The 27,127-nt window shown below is 42.6% G+C and overlaps 1 protein-coding gene across 1 annotated transcript in view; it reads left to right on the top strand.

The window, feature by feature from the left end:
* LOC126065533 (transmembrane protein 132B) overlaps positions 1-26,675 on the top strand; it is a 432,522-nt gene extending 405,847 nt beyond the window's left edge. The window contains exons 6-9 of the mRNA XM_049865632.1: positions 17,553-17,758; positions 20,894-21,164; positions 23,326-23,517; positions 24,411-26,675. Of these exons, the coding sequence (XP_049721589.1) occupies positions 17,553-17,758; positions 20,894-21,164; positions 23,326-23,517; positions 24,411-25,556 (1,815 nt within the window). The 3' untranslated portion in view covers positions 25,557-26,675. The remainder of the gene's footprint in view (positions 1-17,552; positions 17,759-20,893; positions 21,165-23,325; positions 23,518-24,410) is intronic.
* The last annotated feature ends 452 nt before the right edge of the window (positions 26,676-27,127 follow it).

Genomic DNA, 27,127 nt, shown 5'->3' with positions numbered 1-27,127 from the left:
GAAAGCTTGCATCAGAAATAAGAAAGGGTAAAAAACCAAAACCAAACCCAGTGCCGTTGAGTCGATTCCAACTCATAGCGACCCTATGGGACGGAGTAGAACTGCCCCATAGAGTTTCCAAGGAGTGCCTGGCGGATTCGAACTGCCGACCCTATGGTTAGCAACCGTAGCTCTTAACCACTACGCCACCAGGGTTTCCAGAGGGTAAAAGAGATGGTAATATTTTGATGGAAACAGATAAACCTGTGAGAGAGAATTTGAACACTGAGGGGATGAGATAAAAAAATTAATCCAAGAGAAGAAGGCATTGCCTATTTTATGTTTTCTGAAATATGTCTGAAGGGAAGAAAGTGGGTGGCGTGGGCAGGGCTGGTGACCCCAGAAAGAATCTACCATATAGAGAAAATCCGAACAATTCCAGCCAAGTCCTGATTATTAGGGCTTGGTCAAAGGCAAACACAGTTCTCGGGGGTTAAAATGCCAGTGATGAGAAAAAAGGAGGACTCTCTGTTTTCAGACGAAGGAGTTCAGCTGCAATCAGCAGAGGGAGGACGGATTTTTTTCCTACACGTTTTAGCTCATGCAACAGGGAAAGACGTCGATGATCTACGCCGCAGTCATGAAGCACGTTTGGATCTAGGGGCCTAACCCAGGTTGTCTGATAGCTCACCCTCCCCATCTCCCCACCGGAAGCGGGGTTCTCTGTGGTCCTCCACCTCCTCCTCAGGTGGCTTCCAACAGGTCGGCGCAAAGGCAGTGGCCGCCCCCGGCCCCGGTCCACACCACCCAAGGCCACAGGGCAGAGCATCCCTGAAGGCAGCTCCAGAGGAGGGACCTTCCTTCCTGGATCCAAAACCCTCTGCCCTCAGAGTGGATTCTGACTCAGAGCAACCGTGTGGGGTTTCTAAGGCCGTAAATCTCCACAGAAGGAAGCAGACCGCGACATCTTTCTCTGACAGAGCCGCTAGCACCCACTTCTCAGTTAATAGGCATTGCTTTCACCACTGCACCACCAGGCCTCCTTTTCTTCCTGGAAGTCCTCAATAAATTTCTCCTAGCTGTTATTGGCCTGCAGCGAATCACCTGACTACCCCTGAGCCAATCACTGTGGTCAGGAGAATGGGGCATGCTGATTGGCCAGTCAAGGCCCAGCTGAGTCAGCTTCCTGGCAGTCCAGGGTGGACCTTGAGTGATGGTGGCGCTTGTTGCTAGGACGACGGGGTGGGCTCCCGCGGTGCCAAGCTGCGAAAGCTCGTTCCTCATCTACTGCAGGGTGAGCACTGGCACAGTGAGCCGTCGTCATGCCCTGCTCTAACACATTAAAGGGCTGTGGGGGGTCCAGAGACAGGCTGCAGTGTTCCCCTGAATGCAGTAACTCCACTTTTGGAACGTGCACAGATGAATATAGTAAAATACCCTTGTATGTGTTTTAGTATGTAATGATTTAAAACTAGCACATAAAACATGCACTTTCATCAGTGAGTATTTTTAACATGAGGCTAGTGAAGAATCAAAGTAATGTCAATTATTAAAAATAAAACTTAGGTGGTATGTAGTTATGGCAGAAATCTTAGAAGCACCAAATTACTGTATATGAAATTGCTCTGAAAAGTGTCAAGTTGTACCAGTGTTAGATGTTTCCCTTTTATTTTTATTATGGTGATTTTTTAGCTTGGGGAGTTGTGAGTCTAGCGTCAGGCACCAGCAGGCTTCATAGGCTGACTGTAGGGATTTGGTAGGGCTGGGGTGCCGGACTGAGGTACTCAGTGCAAAGGTGTGGAGTGACAGTGTGTCCTGGGTGAGTTTTCTTTGACTGTTTTTAAAAGATCAGGTCTGGTCCTGCTGGATAAAAGGAGTAGCAGCCAGACTGGCACACAGAATCCCCGTGCAGAGAAATCCAGGCAAAGGACAGCGCCTGGCTTCTTGAGGAAGCTCTGGCTGTGTATGTTTTGCAGATGGTTCTGGGCCTTTGAAGGAGCTCAACCCACCTGCCTGCTGTGGCATGCCAGGGGCTGCCAGACAAGTATCCATATGTTGAAAGACATATATTGTGATTTTACGTTGCTGTACCTTGCTGCACGACAGGGATGAGCCAGGTGACTGATTTTACGGGGAGGGGAAAGGACTGCTACTGCAGGCGGTAGTGTTTCCAAACAAGCACTCCACAGAGGGAGGTGCCAGCTGGTGTTCAGGGAGAATTGTGCATCAGACCTTCCCCTGACTTATGGTGCTAATGGTGGACGAGTAGGAGATGCTGTTTTTCTGGCACTTCTTTTTTTTTTTAGTAATTTTTTTTAATACTTTTTATTGTGCGTTAAGTGAAAGTTTACAAATCAAGTCAGTCTCTCACACAAAAACCCATATACACCTTGCTACACACTCCCAATTACTCTCCCCCTAATGAGACAGCCCGCTCTCTCCCTCCAATCTCACTTTTCGTGTCCTTTTCGCCAGCTTCTAACCCCCTCCACCCTCTCATCTCCCCTCCAGGCAGGAGACGCCAACATAGTCTCAAGTGTGCACCTGATCCAAGAAGCTCACTCCTCACCAGCATCCCTCTCCAACCCATTGTCCAGTCCAATCCCAGTCTAAAGAGTTGGCTTCAGAAATGGTTCCTGTCCTGGGGCAACAGAAGGTCTGGGGGCCATGACCGCCGGGGTCCTTCCAGTGTCAGTCAGACCATTAAGTCTGGTCTTTTTATGAGAATTTGGGGTGTGCATCCCACTGCTCTCCCGCTCCCTCAGGGGTTCTCTGTTGTGTTCCCTGTCAGGGCAGTCATCAGTTGTAGCTGGGCACCATCTAGTTCTTCTGGTCGCAGGATGATGTAGTCCCTGGTTCATGTGGCCCTTTCTGTCTCTTGGGCTCGTAATCGCCTTGTGTCCTTGGTGTTCTTCATTCTCCTTTGATCCAGGTGGGCTGAGACCAATTGATGCATCTTAGGTGGCCGCTTGCTAGCCTTTAAGACCCCAGATGCCACTCTTCAAAGTGGGATGCAGAATGTTTTCTTAATAGATTTTATTATGCCAGTTGACTTAGATGTCCCCTGAAACCATGGTCCCCAGACCCCTGCCCCTGCTATGCTGGCCTTCGAAGCATTCAGTTTATTCAGGAAACTGCTTTTGGTTTAGTCCAGTTGTGCTGACCTCCCCTGTATTGCCTGCTGTCTTTCCCTTCACCTAAAGTAGTTGTTATCTACTATCTAATTAGTGAATGCCCCTCTCCCACCCTCCCTCCCTCCCCGCTCTCGTAACCACGAAAGAATGTTTTCTTCTCAGTTTAAACTATTTCTCAAGTTCTTATAATAGTGGTCTTATACAATATTCGTCCTTTTGCAACTAATTTCACTCAGCATAATGCCTTCCAGATTCCTCCATGTTATGAAATGTTTCACAGATTTCGTCACTGTTCTTTATTGATGCATAGTATTCCATTGTGTGAATATACCATAATTTATTTATCCATTCATCCGTTGATGGACACCTTGGTTGCTTCCATGTTTTTGCTATTGTAAATAGTGCTGCAATAAACATGGGTGTGCATGTATCTGTTCATGTAAAGGCTCTTATTTCTCTAGGGTATATTCCAAGGAGTGGGATTGCTGGATCGTATGGTAGTTCTATTTCTAGCTTTTTAAACCCTAAGGAAGCGCCAAATTGATTTCCAAAGTGTTTGTACCATTTTACATTCCCACCAGCAGTGTATAAGTGTTCTAATCTCTTCACAGCCTCTCCAACATTTATTATTTTGTGTTTGTGGATTAATGGCAGCCTTGTTGGAGATGAAATCTCATTATAGTTTTGATCTGCATTTCTGTAATGACTAATGATCATAAATATTTCCTCATGTATCTGTTAGCTACCTGAATGTCTTCTTTAGTGAAGTGTCTATTCATATCTTTTGCCCATTTTTTAATTGGGTTATTTGTCTTTCTGTAGTTGAGTTTCTGCAGTATCATGTAGATTTTAGAGATCAGGCGCTGATCAGAAATGTCATAGCTAAAACCTTTTTCCCAGTCTGTAGGTGGTCTTTTTACTCTTTTGGTGAAGTCTTTGGATGAGCATAGGTGTTTGATTTTTAGGAGCTCCCAGTTATCTAGTTTTTCTTCTGCATTCTTAATAATGTTTTGTATACTGTTTATGCCATGTATTAGGGCTCCTAACATTGTGCCTATTTTTTCTTCCATGATCTTTATCGTTTTAGATTTTATATTTAGGTCTTGGATCCATTTTGAGCTTGTTTTTGTGCGTGGAGTGAGGTATGGGTCTTGTTTCATTTTTTTGCAGATGGATATCCAGTTATGCCAGCACCATTTGTTAAAAAGACTGTCTTTTCCCCATTTAACTATTTTGGGGCCTTTGTCAATATCAACTGCTCACATCTGGAAAAAAAAAAAAAAATTTTTTTTTTTTTTTTTTTTTTCCGTATATGGATGGATTCATGTCTGGATTCTCAATTCTGTTCCATTGGTCTTTGTATCTGTTGTACCAGTACCAGGCTGTTTTGACTACTGTGGCTGTGTAATATGTTCTAAAATCAGGTAGAGTGAGGCCTCCCACTTTCTTCTTCTTTTTCAGTAATGCTTTACTTATCCGGGGCTTCTTTCCCTTCCATATGAAGTTGCTGATTTGTTTCTCCATCTCATTAAAGAATGTCGTTGGGACTTGGATCGGAATTGCATTAAATATACAGATCGCTTTTGGTAGAATAGATTTTTTTATAATGTTAAGTCTTCCTATCCACAAGCTAGGTGTGTTTTTCCACTTAAGTAAGTCTCTTTTGGTTTCCTGCAGAAGTGTACTGTAGTTTTCTTTGTATCAGCCTTTTACATCTCTGGTAAGATTTATTCCTAAGTATTTTATCTTCTTGGGGGCTACTGTAAATGGCATTGATTTGGTGATTTCCTCTTTGATGTTCTTTTTGTTGGTGTAGAGGAATCCAACTGATTTTTGTATGTTTATCTTATATCTGGATACTCTGCTGAACTCTTCTATTAGTTTCAGTAGTTTTCTGGAGGATTCCTTAGGGTTTTCTGTGTATAAGATCATTTCATCTGCAAATAGAGATACTTTTACTTCTTCCTTGCCAATCTGGATGCCCTTTCTTTCTTTATCTAGCCTAACTGCTCTGGCTAGGACCTCCAACACAATGTTGAATAAGAGTGGTAATAAAGGCATCCTTGTCTGGTTCCTGATCTCAGGGGGAATGCTTTCAGGCTCTCTCCATGTAGGGTGATGCTGGCTGTTGGCTTTGTATAAATGCCCTTCATTATGTTGAGAAATTTTATTTCTATTCCTATTTTGCTGAGAGTTTTTATCATGAATGGGTGTTGAATTTTGTCAACTGCCTTTTCTGCATCAATTGATAAAGTCATGTGATTCTTGTCTTTTGTTTTATTTATGTGGTGGATTACATTAATTGTTTTTCTAATGTTGAACCATCCCATCGTACCTGATATGAATCCCACTTGGTCATAGTGAATTTTTTTTTTAATATGTTGTTGAATTCTGTTGGCTAGAATTTTGTTGAGGATTTTTGCATCTACGTTCATGAGGGATAGAAGTCTATAATTTTCTTGTGGTGTCTTTACCTGGTTTTAGTATCAGGGATATGGTGGCTTCATAGAATGAGTTTGGTAGTATTCTGTCCTTTTCTATAGTGTCGTTACTATATGTAGTGGTGTTAACTCTTCTCTGAAAGTTCGGTAGAACTCTGCAGTGAAGTTGTCCGGACCAGAGTTTTTTTTTGGGGGGGGGAGTTTTTGATTACCTTTTCAATCTCTTCTTTTGTTATGGGTCTATTTAGTTGTTCTACCTCTGTGTTAGTTTAGGTAGGTAGTGTGTTTCTAGGAATTCATCCATTTCTTCTAGGTTTTCAAATTTTTTTGAGTATAATTTTTCATAGTAATCTGATATGATTCTTTTAATTTCAGTTGGGTCTGTTGTAATATCGCCCATCTCATTTCTTATTCAGGTTATTTGCTTCCTCTCCTGTTTTTCTTTTGTCAGTTTGGCCAGTGGTTTATCAATTTTGTTGATTTTTTATAAAAACCAGCTTTTGGTCTTGTTAATTCTTTCAGTTGTGTTTTCTATTTCATTTAGTTCAGCTCTAATTTTTATAATTTGTTTGCTTCTGGTCCCTGTGGGTTTCTTTTGTTGCTCTCTTTCTATTTGTTCAAGTTGTAGAGATAATTCTTTGATTTTGGCCCTTTCTTCTTTTTGTATGTGTGCATTTATCGATATAAATTGGCCTCTGAGCACCGCTTTTGCTGTGTCCCAAAGGTTCTGATAGGAAGTGTTTTCATTCTCATTGGATTCTATGAATTTCTTTATTCCATCCTTAATGTCTTCTATAATCCACTCTTTTTTGAGCAGGGTATTGTTCAGTTTTCAAGTGTTTGATTTCTCTTCCCTGCTTTTCCTGTTATTGATTCCCACTTTTATGGCCTTATGGTCAGAGAAGATGCTTTGTACTATTTCAATGTTCTGGATTCTGCTAAGGTTTGCTTTATGACCTAATATGTGGTCTATTCTAGAGAATGTTCCATGTGCACTAGAAAGAAAGTATAGTTGGTTGCTGTTGGGTGGAGTGTCGTGTATGTGTCTGTGAGGACAAGTTGGTTGATTGTGGCGTTTAGATCTTCCGTGTCTTTATTGAGCTTCTTTCTGGATGTCCTGTCCTTCACCGAAAGTGGTGTGTTGAAGTCTCCTACTATTATTGCGGAGCTGTCTATCTCACTTTTCAATGCTGATAGAGTTTGTTTTATGTATTTTGCAGCCCTGTCATTAGGTGCATAAATATTTAATATGGTTATATCTTCTTGGTGTATTGTCCCTTTAATCGTTATATAGTATCCTTCCTTATCCTTTATGATGGATTTAACTTTAAAGTCTATTTTGTCAGAAATTAATATTGCCACTCCTGCTCTTTTGATAGTTGTTTGCTTGATATATTTTTTTCCATCCTTTGAGTTTTAGTTTGTTTGTGTCTGTAAGTCTAAGGTGTGTCTCTTGTAGGCAGCATATAGACGGATCTTGTTTTTTAATCCATTCTGCCACTCTCTGTCTCTTTTTTGGTGCATTTAGTCCATTTACATTCAGGGTAGTTATGGATAGGTATGAATTTTAGTGCTATCATTTTGATGTCTTTTTTGCGTGTTGTTGACAGTTTCTTTTTCCCACTTAATTTTATGTGCTGAGTAGATTATCTTTATATATTGTCCTTTCCTCATATTTGTTGTTGTTGATTTTGTTTCTGCTGAGTCTCTATTTTTTTCTTGAATTTTATTTTGATGAGTAGGATAGTTTTCTCCTCTGTGGTTACCTTATTATTTACTCCTATTTTTCTAAATTTAAACCTAACTTTTATTTCTTTGTATCGCCGTATCTTCCTCTCCATATGGAAGGTGTATGATTACATTTCTTAGTCCCTCTTTATTATTCTAATGTTGTCTTCTTTTATATAATAACATCACTGTTACCCTGTTTTGAGCTTTTTTTCTTTAATAAGCTTGCTTTGTTTTTTTGGATTTCCCTGTCTGGGTTGACTTCTGGTTGCTCTGCCCAGTTTTCTAGTCTTGGGTTGATACCTGATATTATTGATTTTCTAACCAAAGAACTCTCTTTAGTATTTTTTGTAGTTTGGTTTAGTTTTTACAAATTCCCAAAACTTGTGTTTATCTGGAAGTGTCTTAATTTTAACTTCATATTTAAGAGACAGTTTTGCTGGATACGTGATTCTTGGCAGACAGTTTTGTTCCTTCAATTTTTTAAACATGTCATCCCGTTGCCTTCTTGTCTGCATGGTTTCTGCTGAGTAGCCCGAGCTTATTCTTATTGGCTCTCCTTTGTAGGTGACTTTTTGTTTATCCCTCGCTGCTCTTATAATTCTCTCTTTATCTTTGGTTTTGGCAAGTTTGATTATAATATGTCTTGGCGACTTTCTTTTAAGATCTACCTTTTGTGGAGTTCGATGAGCATCTTGGATAGATATCTTTTCATCTTTCACGATATCAGGGAAGTTTTCTGCCAACAAATCTTCAACAATTTTCTCTGTATTTTCTGTTATCCCTCCCTGCTCTGGTACTCCAATCACTCGTAGGTTATTTCTCTTGATAGAGTCCCACATGATTCGTAAGGTTTCTTCATTTTTTAAAATTCTTTTATCTGATTTTTCTTCAAATATATTAGTGCCAAGTGATTTATCTTCGAGTTCAGAAATTCTAGCTTCTCCTTGCTCAGTTCTGCTCCTCTGACTTTCTATTGGGTTGCCTACTTCTGCAATTTTATTGTTAATCTTCTGAATTTCTGATTGCTGCCTGTCTATGGATTTATCCAGCTTATTAAACTTTTCATTATGTTCTTGGGTAATCTTTCTAATTTCTTCAATTGCTTTATCTGTGTGTTTCTTGGCTTGTTCTGCGTATTGTCTCATTTCCTTCCTGATGTCTTGAAGGGTTCTATATGTTAAACTTTTGTATCCTGCATCTGGTAATTCCAGGAATGCACTTCCATCTAGAAGATCCCTGGATTCTTTGTTTGGAGAGCCTGTTGAGGTCATCATGGTCTGTTTCTTTATGTGACTTGATATTGACTGTTGTCTCCGAGCCATCAATAAGTTATTGTATTAGTTTATGCTTGCTTACTGTGCCGTAGCTTCTTGCTTTGTTTTGTTTTGGTATACCCCTATGGGTTGCTTGAGTCAGCTAGCTTGATTATTTTCGCCTTTGGAGCTCTGACGTCCTGTCCCCAGATGGCTAGAGCTGTTATCAGGTGTATCAGTCTAGGAGTCCATTCAGTTTTCTTGTATGAATTCAGCTCAGGTTTCCAGGTAGCTGATCATCAAGTGTGTGGTACAGGCTCTGTCCTCAGTCTTAGAGGGGCAGAGGTGATTGACGTATATACCGGTATCTGATTGCAGCAGAGGGTCATGCTCTGAACAAGGCAGGGGGCTGAGAACTGACCCTGGAGAGTCTCTGAGGAAAGCACGTCCCTGTTCCCTAGAGCATGCAGGTGGGTGGGTTCTGCAGATGGACCATGGGCACCCAAAGTTTTTGGTTGTAAGTACTGGGAGGTACCAGTTATCTTTGGACCCATGTCGCGCGTGGCTGGGTGACCAGAGTGGAGCTACCGGTCCTTAGGTCCCTGATGTGGGTAGGTGAGGACATTGTTTAACAGGCAAAGCAATGTCAAACATGAAACACCCACCTCTCCTCCGCACAGCTGAAATGGTTGGAGTCTGCCAACAAGGGCCTATTCTCCCGAAATAGGCTCACACAGGTCCATGCAGAAGGGAAAGTTGCTCAAAGTCCACAGACGGTTTATGCCTGGACAGGAGCTGCTTCCGTCCTGAGCTCCCCCAGTTAGCGGAGCTAGCAAATTATCTTTTCCCCCAAATGCAAATTTTTTCCTTCCCCAAGGCCAGGAGGATGGCTCTAGGGGCTCAAGAGGGCCTATCTCAGGCCCAGGGATCCAGCCACTGAAGCCAGCTAGGGGCTGGGGGATGCGGTAAAATATACACAAGTACTTAGCTTTTGCCGAGAGAGCCATTCTCCTCAGGTTCCAGAGGTGTGAGTGGGCTGTGTGGCTGGCTGCTTCTTCCTGAGGAGACTGTGGCCGAATGCTAGTACCAGCCCACCGCCACTGCCCTTCCGGGAATGGTGCCTGAGGGCTCTCCACGATTGAGGTCTGGTAACTCCTCTCCACTTCTGAACGGTCTCTTCTTCCCCCTGCCCCTCAGTTGGTTTTCTAAGTTTGCCTTTGATGCTTAGGGCTCCCAGCTTCTCACAAATATACTCATTTCACTTGTTTTTTTGGGTCTTTGTTGTAAAAAGGGCTCACCGGAAGCGTCTTGTCTATTCTGCCATCTTGGCTCCACGTTTTGGCACTTCTTTTTAACCACCCATAAGATGGGTATCTTAATGGCACCTTCAAAGAGATTATAAATCATATGTGTGATGTATCAGTGGATCCCTTCAGCTTGGCACCAGGTGCATTCAGACAGGCAGAGAGCTCAGGCGTGCAGAAGAGCAGGGGTATAAGTGCAGGGTGGAGGGAAGGAATGATGAGTCTCCCTGTAGTGGGCGAGGGCGTGTCATGGATTAAATTGTGTCCCCCCCCAAAATGTGTGTATTGACTTGGTTAGGCCATCATTCCCAGTATTCTGTGGTTGTCTTCCATTTTGTGATTGTAATTTTATGTTAAAGAGGATTAGGGTGGGATTCTAACACCTCTTACCAGGTAACATCTCTGATCCAATGTAAAGGAGTTTCCATGGAGTGTGGCCTGTACCACCTTTTATCTTACAAGAGATGAAATGGAAGCAAGCAGAGAGCTGGGGACCTCACTGTACCAAGAAAGCAGCACCAGGAGCAGACCACGTCCTTTGGACCTGGGGTCCCTGTGCCTGAGAAGCTCCTCGGCCAGGGGAAGGTTGATGATGAGGAACCTTCCTCCAGAGCTGACAGAGAAAGAAAGCCTTTCCCTGGAGCAGACACCCTGAATTTGGACTTGTAAGCTGCTAGAATGTGAGAGAATAAATTTCTCTTTGTTAAAGCCACCCACTTGTGGTATTTCTGTTATAGTAGCACTAGATGACCAAGGCAGGGGGGCTCTGTGTTTGGTCCATGTTGATGGAAGGACAGGGGCAATAGATGAGGCCAGAGAGGGAAACTGGGATTTGAAGACCTTCCAAACTCTGCTAAGAAATGTGGACTGAATTTACAAGCCAGGATGGTACAGACAATATGTACATGCCACCACTTCCCAGTATGTGCCATGGTAGACATCACCAATCAATCCCTGCACTCCATCCTGCTGGAGCCCACATGTCTTCTCGAGGCAGAGCTCCCCAAGCAGCCACTGTAAATTGATTTGCACTGCCAAGTCAGATGAACTTACTTTCTGTTTCTGGTCGAGTCTGTGGGGAGTCAGCAAACATTTTTTAACAAGGATTGGAGCATGATGCTAATGAAGCAAAGATACGTGGAGGAAAAAAAACCCAGTTCCTTTCCATCCAATGTCATATCATATGTATCAGGCCGACCTTAGGCAGTGTTATAAAATGACAGACTTTAGGGAAAATACAGCCACAAGACCTACTCTTTCTGGCCAGCACAGTACTTTAGAAATGTGTAGTTAGAAGCCAATATTGAAAAATTAGGCACTTTCACCAAAACTCTGGACTTAGCATTCGTCTTGAGAGGTCAGAAGCTCTCTGAACACTGACTGCCCTAGCACGTCCACATGGCAGCGAGGGGCTCAGCTGACTGGCAGCTGCCCCCTTTGAATGGGGCTGAAGGTGTGTGCCCTTGAGGATGACACAGTCCCCATGTCCCCTGTCACTCACAGCAGACCCTCCTTCCTGAACTGTGTCCCCACTTTGGTCCCTAGGGATTTGGCTGTTGAGTCAACAGGGGCACCTCCTGAAGCTCCACCTCAGACCAGGGGTGCTGAGGAATTGCGGGTAGTCATGTGTGTCAACTGAATTCTGTTATAAAGATGTTATATAAGATTAGATGCATTCAATAGGACACACTAGAAAGATGTATTGAATACAAAAAAAAAAAAAAAAAAAAAATTGCCGTGAGGTTGATTCCGATTCATAGGGACCCTACAGGACAGAGTAGAACTGTCCCATAGGGTTTCCAAGGCTGAAGTCTTTACCGAAGCAGACTGATGGGTTCGAACTGCCCACCTTCTGGTTAGTAGCCAAGTGCTTAACCACCGTGCCACCAGATCTCTTTCTCTTCCCTCTGAGAATATGCTTATCCTGCCAAAATGCTTTTCTTTTATGTCACTAATTTATATGCAAACCCTGAACTCCTAAGCTGGTGGCTCCAGCTTCCTTGCCAATGGTACCTCATTAACAGGCTTGTCTCCAACAGGTTCTGTGTTCGCAATTAGAGCCGGTGCGGGGAGTTGGACAGCACCATATGCTGGGCTTTCACCAGATAAACAGCCCTAATCCCTTCTGGGGCAGCGCTCAATGAATGCAAAGTGCTTGGATCTTCTCCTAAGCTAATAAGTGTGGTGGTGCTTTTTTAATCTCCCAAGTCAGGGATAAAATGCTAAAATGAAAAAAAAAAAAAAGTTTTTTTTTTAAGCATCCCACAAATATGTGTGTGCTGAACTTTGCACCGGTACCATATCAGACAGTGTGCTGCCGCTATTCATAAGGCTTTCACTGGCCAATTTTTTAAGACCTAGCCTACCAGATCCCTCCTAGTCTGTCTCGGTTTGAGAACTCCACTGAAACCTGTCCACCATGGGTGGCCCTGCTGGTATTTGAAATACCGGTGGCATAGCTTCCAGCATCACAGCAACACTCAAGCCACCACGTTATGACAGACTGACAGATGAGTGGGGGAACTGACACACAAGTGGAACATTGTCTGACATAGTGCTGGAAGATGAGCTCCTTATGTTGGAAGGCACTCACATACGACTGGGGAAGCACTCCCTCCTCAAAGTAGAGTTGACCTTAATGATGTGGATAGAGTAAAGCTTTTGGGACCTTCATTCGCTGATGTGGCATGACTCCAAATGAAAAGAAACAGCTGCAAACATCCATTAATAATTGGAACGTGGGATATATGAAGTATGATTCTAGGAAAATTGGAAGTTGTCAGAAGTGAAATTGGACACGTAAAGATCAATATCCTAGGCATTAGTGACCTTAAATAGACTGGTATTGGCCATTTTGAATCGGACAGTCATATGGTGTACTATGCTAGTAGTGAGAAATTGAAGAGGAATGGTGTCACATTCATGATCAAAAAGAGCATTTCAAGATCTATCCTGAACTACAACACTGTGAAAGGATAATATCCATATGCCTATGAGGTAGACCAGTTGGTACGACTATTACTCAACCTTATGTACCAACCACTAATACTATAGATGAACAAATCAAAGATTTTTACCAACTTCTGTGGTTTGAAATTGATCAATATGCAGTCGAGATGCATTAATAATTACCGGTGATTGGAATGTGAAAGTTGGAAACGAAGAAGGATCAGAGTTAGAAAATACGGCCTTGGTGATAGAAACGATGCCAGAGATCACATGATTGAATTTTGCAAGACCAACAAATTATTCACTGCAAACGCTTTTTCTCAACAATCTAAATGGTGACTATACACATAGACCTCATCCGATGGAATACACAGGAATCAAATCAACTACATCTGTGGAAAGGGACAATGGAGAAGCTCAATATCATCAGTTAGAACAAGGCCAGCGGCTGACTGCAGAACAGACCATCAATTGCTCATATGCAAGTTCAATTAATTAAAACAAGTCCACAAGAGCCAAAGTATGATCTTGAGTGCATCCCACCTGAATTTAGAGACCATCTCAAGGAGAGTGTTGATGCATTTAACACTAATAACTGAAGACCAGATGAGTTGTAGAATGGCATCAAGGACATCATATACGAAGAAACCAAAAGGTCACGAAAAAGACAGGAAAGAAAGAAAAGACCAAAATGTATGTAGAAGAAACTCTGATGCTTTCTCTAGAATGTAGAGCAGCTAAAGCGAATGGAAGAAATGATGAAGTAAAAGAACTGAATTGTAAATTTCAAAAGGTGGCTTGAGAAGATAAAGGAAATGCCTGGAGTTAGAAAACCAAAAGAGAAGAACACTCTGGGCATTTCTTAAGCTGAAAGAACTGAATTAAAAATCGAGGCCTGAAGTTGCAATGTTGAAGGATTCTATCTATAGGGAAAATATTCAATGACTCAGGAATTATCCAAAGAAGATGGAAGGAATACACAAAGTCACTGTATCAAAAATAATTGGTTGATGCTCAACCATTTCAAGAGGTGGCATACGATCAAGAACTAATGGTACTGAAGGAAAAAGTCCAAGCTGCACTGAAGGCATTGGCGAAAAACAAGGCTGCAGGAACTGGTGGAATACTGATTGAGATGTGTTCATTCATCTATGCCAAGAAATGTGGAAGACAGCTACCTGGCCAATCATGTGGAAGAGATCCATATTTGTGCCCATTCCAAAGAAAGGTGACCCAACAGAATACAGAAATTACCAAACAATACTGGTAATATCACACGCAAATAAAATCTTACTGAAGATAATCCATCAGCATTTGCGGTAGTACATTGACAGGGAACTGCCGGAAATTCAAGCCAGATACAGAAGAGGACATGGAACAAGAGATTATCATTGCTCATGTCATATGAATCTTGACTGAAAGCAGAGAATACCAGAAATATTTTAGCCATGTTTTATTGACTATGCAAAGCCATTTGACTGTGTGGATCATAACAAATTGTGGATAATGTTGTGAAGAATGGAAATTCCAGAACATTTAATTGTGCTCATCTGGACCTGTACCTAGACCAAGAGGCAGCTGTTTTAACAGAACAAAGGGACACCGGATGGTTTAAAATCAGGAAAGGTGTGCATCAGGGTTGTATCCGTTCATCATACTAATTCAGTCTGTATGCTGAGCAAATAATCTGAGAAGCTGGAGTGCGTGAAGAAGAATGTGGCATCAGAACTGGAGGCAGACCCATTAACAACCTGCGATACACAGATGACACAGCCTTGCTTTCTGAAAGCAAAGAGGACATGAAACACTTACTGATCACCATCAAAGACTACAGCCTTCGGTATGGATTAAAACTCAACAAGAAGAAAACAAAAATCCTCACAATGGGTCCAGTAAGCAATATCAGGATAAACAGAGAAAATACTGAAGTTGTCAAGGAATACAATTTACTTGGATCAACAATTGATGCCCATGGAAGTAGCAGTCCAGAAATCAAATGATGTATTGCATTAGGCAAATCTGCTGCAGAAGACTTCTTCAAAGGGTTAAAAAGCCAAGATGTCATTTTGAGGACTAAGGTGTGCTTGAGCAAGCCATGGTATTTTCAGTTTTTTTTTCATATGCATGCAACAGCTGGACAATGAATAAGGAAGACCAAAGAAGAACGGATACCTTTGATTTATGGAGTTGGCGAAGAATATTGAATATACCATGGACTTCCAGGAGAATGAACAAATTTGTCTTGGAAGAAGTACAGCCATAATACTCCTTAGAAGTGAGGATGGTGAGACTTCATCTCGTGTACTTTGGACATGTTATCAGGAAGGACCAGTTCCTGGAGAAGGACATTATGCTTGGTAAAGTAGAGGTCAGCAAAAGAGAGGAAGACCCTCAACAAGATGGATTGACGCAGCAACTTCAGCAGTGAGCTGAAACATGGCAATGATTGTGAGAATGGCTCAGGACCTGGCAGGTTTCACTCTGTGTATGTGAGTCAGAACCAACTCGTTGGCACCTAAGAGCAACAACAACCTTTGCACTGAGTCATAACCTTGGGCCCAGGCTGCTGGTTTACTCCTGATAAGGGAAAAAAATTTGTAGCACCTCTCTACAGATGCAGAATCAAACTGTGTTGAATATGATTTCGGCTTTTTCTCTCAGGGACAAAGACCCAGAATTTCTTGTTTTCTCTAGTGATGGCTCAGCAAGCAGAGTCTACATCAACCACCCGTGCTGCACAGGTGCCATCTGTGCAGGTGGAGGTCAGATGGAGGAGGTGCATGGGAGCTTTTTTGGAAGGGGGAAGGGGATGTTGTAGGTATCAGGAATCAGGGGAAGCAGCACCCCCTTCTGGATTTTGTCTGGCCTGTAGGCACTGGCGAGGCCTGGCTGCCTTATATGCACTTTTGTCCTGCCAGTCATTGGATACTGTAATGGTTTGTGTTCAAGTCTGTCACCTTCACTTAGCTGGGACTCTGATTCACTTTGTATCCTTGGTGTCTCTTAACATCGCTGGCCTGAGCTGGGCCTAGTGTTAACCTGAGACTTGCTGAGATCTCTCTGTGCTCTGAAGACAGGAATTCATTCTCTCTGGGCTGCACCCCTACAAGGTGGACACAGATCAAACAGGCTCAGGGTCTCCGTCAGCACCCAGAGTTGAAGGTTCTGTGATGAAGGCGTGTGGAAGAGATGGGAGGGAAGGAAGTGCAGTGGTCTTCATCCTGTCCACGGAGGTTCTAAAGTCCATACTTGCTGTGAAGTCCAATAAAATTGCTAAACACCCCTGGCCTTGTATCTGCTCCGCCTGTGGTGTGCATACCTGCCTCAGGAGAACAAGGTTCCAATGAGAATGCTGCAGTGGATGAACTGGGGGGTTCTGCCCACACCTTTCTGGCTCAGGTGATTGCCGCCTACTGCCAGGCCTTTCCCACAGTACACACCTCAACTCTCCTGCATTTGTACAAAATTCTAATTATTTTTTGCCTGCTTCTGCCCTTCCCAGTCTCACATCAAATCACTCTGAATCACGTTCATCCCACCATCAGAAACACCTAGCCTTGGAAGTCTTGAGGCCCTTTCTGTGCATCAGAAATGAAATCTCAATTCAGAGACACTCTGAATTCTTTCAGAGGACGTGGGGGCTTAGAGCTTTTTCCATCTTTCAGGAATGGAGGCATAACCCACATGGAAAAAAATGTAAGAAGGTGCGAGACGTTGGCGATTCAGTCTGTTGAATATTATTTGAGGTTTTTTCTCCTAAGAGATATATATAATGTTTAAAAAAAAGAAGTGTGTTTCTTTCACCAAACCATTCATTATCATCCCATTCCCCTCACCACTGATTGGCTTAGGGAGGTCATGTGACACTTCTGGCCAATGAAGTGTGAGGAGTCCTCTGGGGGATTCTTGGAAAAGTCTGGTTGCTTTAAAAGAGACACAGGAAGTGGTGTCCCCCATCTCACAATGGATGTTGTCACATTGGATATGACACTTTGTCTCTTCTGCACATGAAGTGACCCTTGCTTTCTCCTCCTCTCCACCCAGACACACATATGACATTTTACTGATGGTCCATGAGAGGAAGTCATCAACACCTGATCGGCTACTGGGAATATGTGGAAGGAAATGGGGGCTCAAATTGTCTAATTCTTCACCTGCTAATGCATGCGGCCGAGGTGCTGAGTCAGGAGACCAGAATGAAATGCTACGTCCTCACTTCCATTCTATAAAAGTAGAGTTTAATGGGGCAAAAATAATTACACCCATGTTTCCAGTGCATTTCATGAGCATTTTACCCACAGCTCTCTTGATTCCTCAAAAAGGATACTTTTTATGGCTTGAATAAAATGATTGTTTGGTAACATATTGCCACCTCTTGTGCATCTTCAAATATGGTGCAAGAAAAAAATACGATGCAGCTGGGGTTTGATTAGTAGAGGAATGAGTACATATAAAAGTAAGGTAAAGAAACACACACACACACACACAAAGTAGGCAACGGAGGTTATGTAACTTCATTAAATTATGTTTATGGTTTTGCTTGTCAGTATTTTGTATTGTAAGTGGCTTTCCTAGAGTCCATTTATCAGTATTTGTCACTAATTAGTGCCTACAAATTACCTGGTGTGTAAGTCATGTTGTTCTGGCTGTCTCGGTGTCTACTAAATCAGGGCTGTTGCAGTTCATGAACCCTCATCGCTGGGGGCTTTTTGCTTGTGTTTTTTCTGCTGATGCATCTCAAGAGTCCACCTCTCCCCAAAGGTTTCCAACAACTGTGATTCCATTTTTGTGAATGGGAAGGAGATGAAGAGCAGAGTGGACACGATTGTGAACTTCACCCACCAGCACTTCACGTCCCAGTTGGAAGTCACTGTCTGGGTACCCAGGCTCCCTCTGCAGATTGAGATCTCAGACACGGAGCTGAGCCAGATCAAGGGCTGGAGGATCCCAGTGGCCCCCAACAGAAGGTGAGGAGCCAAGGGTGGGAGTGGCTCCCAGAGAGAGTACTGTGAATTGGGTGTTCTGTGGGCCCAGATCTTTGTGTAATGGTGATAATACTGGTTCTCAGGGTCGTAGAGCCTGATAGAGCAGCAGCCACAGTGGGTAACAATGGTCTGGTCCTGGGGTGGATCTGATGCTGCTACTTACTAGCGCTCTGACATGAGAAAATCATCATGTGAATAATAATAGTACTTTATAGGGTAGTTGTTAGGATTAAACAATAGAGAAAAGCACCTTACAGAAGGCCTGGAATTTAGGATACAATTATTTCTCATTACCCATTTCCCTATTGTTCATTCCTACATTATTCATTCTGAGTTTCCCTGCCTGTGAATGTCAGCCACCATCCAGGGAGTGGAGTGAAATGATTAAGAGTATAGACTCTGGAATAAGGCTGCCCAATATTTAACCTAGGCTTTGCCACTTATGGTTGCATGACCTTGGACAAGTTACTTGACCTCTCTATTCCTCACTTTCTTCATCTACAAATTGGAGATAAAAATATTACTGGATAGAGCTATCCCAAAAATTCAGCGAATGATATATATTGCTATAAGCAGAATTCTAAAGATGGATCTCCAAGATTGTCATTTCTGGTTATTCAATCAAATACCATCTAATACAGCTGTGGAATGATTTTTTAGATATAATTAAAATCTGAAGTCAGTCAATTTTAATAAATGGAGATTATTCAGGTAGCCCTAACCCATGAGTTGAGCCTTTTAAAAGCAGAGAGTTTTCTCCAGGAGGTAGAAAGAGTGTAGGGTTAAAAAAAAAAATTGCAAAAATAATAGATGTAAGCTTCCCACATTTGGTGAAAGGCATAAACCTACAGACTCAAAAAGTTGAGGGAATACAAAACAAGGACACTCCAAAAAGAAAAAAAAAAAAAAAAAGGGCATGTCGAGAGACATCATACTTAAACTTTGGAAGACTAAAGGCAAAGAAAAAACCTTAAAGGCATCCAAAGAAATGACACCTGACTTACAGGGAAAATCACTTGAATAACGGTGGATTTCTCACCTGAGACTACAGAGGCCAGAAGGAAGTGGCACCACATTTGCAAGTCCTGAAAGAAAAGAACTGTGAACTGAAAATTCTATATCTGGCAAAAATATTCTTCAGGAATGAAGGGGGAGTAAGATATTTTCAGATGAAGAACAACTAAGAGAATGTGTTTCACGTAGACCCATCCTTAAATGGAACCCCTATGGAAGTACTGTAAACAAAGAGAAAATGAGCACAGGAGCAGGTTTGGGAACTTAGAATGGAAAGAAGGATGATAGATGGGTAAAGTAGAGATAAATCGATTCTCCTCACACATTTCTAATATTTGATGGCTGAGGCAAAAATTATAGCATCGTCTGATGTCATCCTTAAAGTACCTAGAGGAAGTACTTAAAACAATTATATATTAAAAGTATAAAGGGAACCAAATGGAAGCAAGGTATCAGCATTTCATTCAAAGTGGTGAAACACTGGTCTCAGTAGGCTGTGATAAGTTATGCATGTATATTATAATGCCTTGAGCAACCATTAGGAAAACTCTACAAGGAGATAGACTAAAAAAAATACTATAAGTTTATGTAAATAGAACTCTAAAAAATGTTCAAGTAATTCACAGAAAGGCAATAAAAGAGAAACAGGAACAGAATACAGGAAGAACAAACGGAAGGTAATAAAATGGCAGATCAATGATTACTTTAAATGTGAATAGTCTAAATACACCAATTAAAAGACAGAGACTGGAAGAATGAATGAAAAACAGGACTCAGCTATATGCTGCCTATAAGAAACTACCTTCAATAACAACTTCAGTGTGTTGAAAGTCAAAGAATGGAACAAGATATAGCATGAAAACATTAATTAAAAGAAAAAAAAGCAGGTATGTAAATACCAGATAAATTAGATTTCAGAGTAAAAAAAATTACTATGGACAAAGAGGGACATTACATAATGATAGAAGGATCAATCCACCAAGAAGACTTTGAGATCCTAAATGTTAATGCAGCAAATAACTGAACTTCAGAATACATGAAGGAAAAACTGATAGAGCTTATAGGAGACACAGGTCACATAGGTAGGTGTGGAAAGAGAACTCTAAGACTGGGATCTCTAGAGAAGAAAACCAATGAAGCATATATATATATATATAGAGAGAGAGAGATTTATCTCAAGGAAATGGCTCACATGGTTATAGAGACTGGCAGGTCCCAAGTCCATGGGTCAGGTGTCAGGCTGGAGGCTTCTTCTGACTCACATTGCTGCAGGGGCTGACAAACCCAAGATTGGCAGGTCACACTGCAGGCCACTGGCTCACAGGCTACGGAAGCCAACAAATCTCAAGATCAGCAGGTAAGATGGCAGGCTGCTCACTCACATGTTGTGGAGGCTGACGAATCCCAAGATCGGCAGGTAAGCTGCTAGCTCAAGTCCCAAGAACCAGAGGTCAGATGATGACAAGCCAGATGCGGGATCCAGAATAAGAGCCTTGCTGGAATATCCCTGTATATACTAGAGGCAGCCTACACTCCTAAGGAAGCTGTCTTTCAACTGACTGGCTGTTTGTAGTAGATCTCATTATGGACTTGATTACATCATTACATAACTGCCAAACTACATCATAACTGCTAAACCACTGAGAATCATGGCTCAGCCAAGTTGACACACAACTGTAAACATCACAGACTCTCAGCAGCAATTCTGACAAAGAATCTCACACTTGTTCCACTAGACTCAAAATTCTGCATCAGTCCCATATGGGGAATGGTTTTGAAATGACAGCTTTCCAGAATGCAGAGGGCACAGACACAGCCTCTGCCTGTGTGGGGCCTGGATCTCCTACTGCACAGGGCCATGTTGGGAGGCAGGGGATGTCTTGTCTCCTGTGTCCAAGTTCATAGCAGCACTCGTGGTGCCCACTAATCACCAAAAGGAGTGTATTGACTGAAGGGACGTGGTGATGAGTTGATCTATGAGCAGATCTGCCAGGAGAAAAGCCAGTTTATTCCATCCTGCACAGTCATATCACGTCTGAAAAATGGGCTACATGACTCTTAACAATGGTGATGCTTACTCTGTTCTGGGTGTTTGTGTTCCAGGCCCACCCGGGAGAGTGACGATGAAGAAGATGAGGAGAAGAAAGGCAGAGGGTGCTCCCTGCAGTACCAGCACGCCATGGCCCGGGTCCTGACCCAGTTTGTGGCAGAGTTGCCGGAGTTGGGTCAGCTGACCTATATGCTGGGCCCTGACTGGCAGTTTGACATCACAGACCTTGTGACTGATTTCATGAAGGTGGAAGAGCCGAAAATTGCAAAGTTACAGGATGGTAGGACCCTGGTTGGTCGGGAGCCAGGAATAACCACTGTGCAGGTACGATCAACTCACCCCTTGCCACTTGCCCTGTTGCTGTTAGGTGCTCTTAGGTGCCACCGAGTTGGTTCCGACTCATAGCAACCCTGTGTACCACACTGCCTGTCCTGTGCCATCCTCATGATTCTTGGTATGCTTGAGCCCATTGTTGCAGCCACTGTGTCAGTCTATCTCGTTGAGGTTCTTCCTCTTTTTTGCTGACCCTCTACTTTACCAAGCATTATGTACTTCTCCAGGGACTGATCCTTCCTGATAATATGTCCAAGGTATATGAGATGAAGTCTCACCATCCTTCTAAGGAGCATTCTGGTCATACTTCTTTGAAGACAGATTTGTTCCTTCTTTTGGCAGTCCATGGTATATTCAACAATCTTCCCCAACACAAGAATTCAAAGGTGTCAATTCTTCTTTGATCTTCCTTATTCAGTGTCCACCTTTCACATGCATACGAGGCCATTAAAAACACCGTGACTTGGGTCAGGTGCACCTTAGTCCTTAAAGTAACATCTTTGCTTTTGCATACTTTAAAGAGGTCTTTTGCAGCAGATTTGCCCAATGCGATGTGTAGTTTGATTTCTTGACTGCTGCTTCCATGGGTGTTGATTGTGGATCCAAGTAAAATGAAATCCTTGACAACTTCAGTCTTTTCTCCATTTATCGTGATGTTGCTTACTGGTCCAGTTGTGAGGATTTTTCTTTTCTTTATGTTGAGTTGTAATGCATACTGAAGGCCCTAGTCATTGATCTTTATCTGCAAGTGCTTCAGGTCCTCTCCATTTTCACCAAGCAAGGTTGTGTCATCTGCATAATGCAGGTTGTTAATGAGTCTTCCTCCAATCCTGATGCCATGTTCTTATTCGTATAGTCTAGCCTCTCGGATTGTTTGCCGAGCATACAGATTGAATAAATGTGGTGAAAGGATACAGCCCTGATGCACACCTTTGCTCACTTTAAACCACGCAGTATCTCCTTGTTCTGTTCTGCTCTACCTTAATATTAGTCTGTATTCATGAGCATGCAGGTAGATGTTTCTATGTAGAACTGTGTGTGTGTGTACGCGTGTGTGTACGCACACTTCTGTGTGTGTCTGTGTGTACGTGTATTGTGAGTGTGTGTGCAAATGTGTGTGTATGTGTGGCCCAGGTGGACTCTCACCTGTGGGCTTTGGGGAAGACTTTGCTTCTAAGCTTGTCCAGGACGCTGGCAGAGTGCAGTTTCCTACATTTGCAAGACTGAGGTCTCTAATTCCTTACTAGCTCTCAGCTGGGGTCCACTCTGTGCCCTAAAGGCCACCTACATTCCTTCTCATGGGTCCCCTCCATCCCCACTGAGTTTAAACTCAAGCATCACACCCTTCTCATCAAGACTTCCCCTCTGCCACTAGTCAGAGAAAGCTCTCCACTTTTTAGGGCCTGTGTGATCACCCACCTGGATAATCCAAGGTTGTCACTGTGTATTAAGGCCAACTCCACCACCATGTAGCATAATCATGGAAATGATTTCTCATTGTACTTACAAGTACCGGGACATCTTTGCGGGGTGGCATTCCGGAAATTCTGCCTGCACATATTCCTCTCCAGGCTTTAGTCACCTTAGTTGTAGATTACATAAATTAGGAAGGATGGATCCTTAAGACATTAAGATTCTTTCCCACTCTATTAAACTGGTTTATCCAAAGACGGCACAGCAGCCCACACGATGATCAATATTGTCCCCTAATGAACATCTCATTGCCCACGGGAAGGAATATGAGCAGGAGGAGATGGGTGAGCGCCATTCCTTTAAACAGTTTTAAACCCAGTTCTGCTATTTTTGAGGCATAAATATTAGTTGTTGGGAAAATGTTACTCTTTTCATGCCCGGTGCCAAAACGGACAATTTTAAGTTACTGTCCCTACATTAAATCAAACTCTTCTCATAAAATACACTGCTAATAACATCCTATGAATCAAAGGAAAGAAAATGCATCAGGGTGATCTTTGTAAAATTCCTCATTCGACTGGCAAGTGTAATTGAACAGTGGCCTGGCACTTTGCTGAACCTTCTCTATAAGTGCGTTCATTTAGCAGAGAATTGGAGAACGCTTTGGTGGAAACATCAATTAAGGAGTTTAAAATGGTTATATGGAGCAGAGACCAGAGCTTTCTCATTACCTTTGAAGGTCCTCTCGCCTCTCTCTGACTCCATCCTGGCTGAGAAGACAGTGATTGTCCTGGATGACCGTGTCACCATCGCGGACCTGGGCGTGCAGCTGGTGGCTGGCCTTTCTCTCTCCCTGCAGCCTCACAGAGCAGACAGAAGAGCCATCGTCTCAACAGTGGCTGCCCAGGATGTTCTTCAAGCCCCACAGCAGGTAAGATTTGCAGGGGCCCCTGTGTCTATGGTCAGTTGAGACGCCTTCTCTCTCATATCAGGTACAGCAAGGAGATCAGTAGAGCATTGCAGCTGGGACTGTGGCTCTAGAAGCTTCTTCCTGCTTCTTGTCCAGTCTGTCTTGTCTGAGATAAAGTTTCCTCTTATGTATGGACAGACCACGTGTCCAGGGGCCATTTGCTTTCCAGGGGGGTTATGTGTGCCAGGCACAGTCTGCCGCTAGACCATGACTGAAGGATGGTCATGTGTGTCCACTTTTGCCAAAGCAGGTGGCTTTTGATACTTGAAAATTCAATTTTAGTCACTTGAACAAGCATGGCTAATAGGCACCAAACTGTTTACTGCAAGTATTGTCGGCTCTAAAACTCTCCTCCATCTGTAAACTTTGAGCAAATCGTTTTTACAGATACCGGGGTTGCGGTGTCTTTCAAGCAAGCCAGCCTCCTAATGCATCTTCCCCAAGTGCTTCCTTCCACCATCCATGTTTTGCTTCATCAGCACTGGCTTCCTAATAAAGAATGTTCAAAGTGATATTATCTTGAGCAGCCACCTGATTAGTTGCACCTGAAACTGATTCAGATAAATTGCCTGGTCTTTCAAATGTTTTTGGAAAGGCCAAAGTCAAATTCTATTGTGTGGCATGCAGTAAATTAATTCATTAAAGTATATTATTTGTTCCTTACATGAATGGAGCTATAGTGTATTATTGTTGCTGGTTCAAGTCATGGCAGAAACTGTTCGAGATTATAAAACATAGGAGTTTATTCTTCCTAGTCTGTATTTTTAAAGAATAGTATCTAGGAAATCATATTTATGTGTGCAAATTTGATGGAACCTGATTATAACATAATGCTTTGGTTTTGTTTTTCTTAGGAAGCAATAGTCAGTTCTTGGATTTTATTCAGTGATGGTTCGGTGACACCTTTAGACATTTATGATTCCAAGGATTTTTCAGTTACTGTCTCATCATTGGATGAAATGGTGGTGTCTGTCCAGCCAACCCTTCAGTCCAAATGGCCAGTTGTAGTTGCAGAGGGTGAAGGCCAAGGGCCCTTGATTAAGTTAGAAATGATGATAAGTGAACCTTGTCAGAAGACCAAGAGAAAGAGTGTTCTTGCCGTGGGTAAAGGAAATGTCAAGGTCAAATTTGAACCAAATATTGATGAACACCAAGGAGGCACCAATGATATTGAGGGCATAAATCGGGAATATAAAGGCCATCTCAGTAATTCCATAGAGCGTGAAGGAAACCAGGAGAGAGCAGTTCAGGAGTGGTTCCAACATGGTGCATCTGTTGGCCAGGAGGAAGGCACCAACAAGAGCACAACCCCACAGTCTCCCGTGGGTGGAAAGGATAAGTTACGCAAGAGTGGTGGTCCAGATGCCTTCACCAGCTTCCCCACTCAGGGGAAGTTACCAGAACCCAACAATCCCAGTGACCTTACAGTGACCTCAAGGGGGCTAACTGACCTGGAGATTGGCATGTATGCCCTGCTCTGTGTCTTCTGTCTGGCCATTTTGGTCTTCTTAATCAACTGTGTGGCGTTTGCTTGGAAATACAGACACAAAAGGTTTGCTGTGAGCGAGCAAGGCAACATCCCCCACTCCCACGACTGGGTCTGGCTTGGGAATGAAGTAGAACTTTTGGAGAACCCCGTTGACATCACACTCCCATCGGAGGAGTGCACGACCATGATAGACAGGGGGCTGCAGTTCGAGGAGAGGAACTTCCTTCTGAACGGCAGTTCCCAGAAGACTTTCCATAGCCAACTACTCAGACCTTCTGACTATGTGTATGAGAAGGAAATGAAAAATGAAACTCTCAATCCTTCGGGCCCAAAGAGGAAGAGAGTCAAGTTTACTTCCTACACCACCATTCTCCCGGAGGATGGCGGCCCATACACCAACTCCATCCTTTTTGACAGTGATGACAACATTAAGTGGGTCTGCCAAGATATGGGGCTGGGGGACTCCCAGGACTTTAGAGACTACATGGAAAGACTGCAAGACCAGATGTAAACTCCTTTCTTATGTTTGTATTCACCTTTATGCCTTCTGTTTCCTGAGTGGTGGAGCAGTGAATGTCATCAGCAATAGGGGATGATTTAACAAAGCTTCATTTGTGGCGGTCTGGTGAGGTCAGGAGAGCTAACACATCTGGGTTATAAGTTGGGAAATGCCTGTAAAAGAGCCCACCTGTAGGTACTGGGGAAATTCTAAGACAGCTGTTTTCTATCCTGCCTGGTACTAGCTCAGTGCAAATATAATAATAAACCTGACCCCACAGACAAACAGACATTGTTAGTCATCTCATGACAAACAGCCGTTTAGAATTAGAAAAGATTTGGGTGTTGATTTTTCTATTCCTAGACCTTTTAAAGCACAGTGGACATTTCTTGCCCTTGGCCTGAGATTAGACCTTTGTGAAAGATAACTGAATGTAGCTCTCCTTATTTGTTATGAGCACTGCTCGTTATTTTTATATACATTTGCGCCTGCATCTGGTTCCTTTGACCTATGGAATCTTTTGAAACATGAAGAGAAGAAATTTCAGTGTTTCCTTTGAGATCTGTTTGATTTACCTCTGAGTTGTATTCACTGGGATTCGCCATGTCATGTTACTTCGTGGGTGTTCAGACAGAATGTTAGCTTTTCTCCAGTTGTTCACAATTCACTGTGTGGTGTACAGTAGCTACAGAGCTGATCCTCACTCTGTCATTTCTTCTTTTCCTGGTTGAACTTTCTCGTATCAGACTTGGACAAGGGGTTTTTCTTAAAATGTTAATGTACTGCGAGACAGGGCCATCTCTTTACAATTGTCTACATGAAGCTTGAAAATTTCCGAGAAAAGCTGTGAATCACAAACAGTTTTATTTTTATCCTCTGCTTGTTGGAAATTCCTGGGGAACTCCTGGAGTGTCATTTCTGAGGGCAAAAAGCCTCAAAATAGCTGTATTTATACAAGTGCTTTGTAGCTAACACAATTTATTATCCAAACTTGAATCTAAGAGTCGAGTTGATATACACAGAAAGGAAATTGTCTAGGAAAATAGCTGCAGATTAAACTTTCCATTTTACCAGAACAAAAATAAAAAGAATAAGTAGAATGATGTTTCAACTCAACAGCATATAGAAACCCATCTATACAATGACCAAAAAACAAAAAAATTCCTCCATCACGATTCTGGCAGAGATAAAACCTTCACGGGGTGTCCCCTGATGGCCAAAAGCAATGGGTTTCTTTAAAAAAAACATAAAAAGAAAGAGCTGTTCCAGAGCACAAGAAGCAGTTGTCATGAAAGATGCCAATGACTGGAAAACCAAAGTGGCAAGAGAGAGAAAAAACAAAAACAAAACAAAACAAACCATTCCTGCATAATTTTCAAATAGAAAATGTTATTTATTTAAAGAACACTGTGAATGGTCTCAAGCAAAGCAAGAACTGCAGATCAGGAAGTATGACAAAACTTTTATTTATTAAGATGGGATAGCTAGAAAAATAGAAAGTGGACCAAAATTCCTCCTGGTCAGCTTGGTTGAGCTATTTGCATCTCTAAGACACAGGATTTTAAGGACTAAGAGTAGGAAGG

Source organism: Elephas maximus, chromosome 22 (assembly GCF_024166365.1).
Source record: "Elephas maximus indicus isolate mEleMax1 chromosome 22, mEleMax1 primary haplotype, whole genome shotgun sequence".
NCBI classification, from domain to species: Eukaryota; Metazoa; Chordata; class Mammalia; order Proboscidea; family Elephantidae; genus Elephas; species Elephas maximus.
The sequence above is the reverse complement of the archived record's forward strand: the minus strand, read 5'-3'. Positions and strand labels throughout refer to the sequence as shown.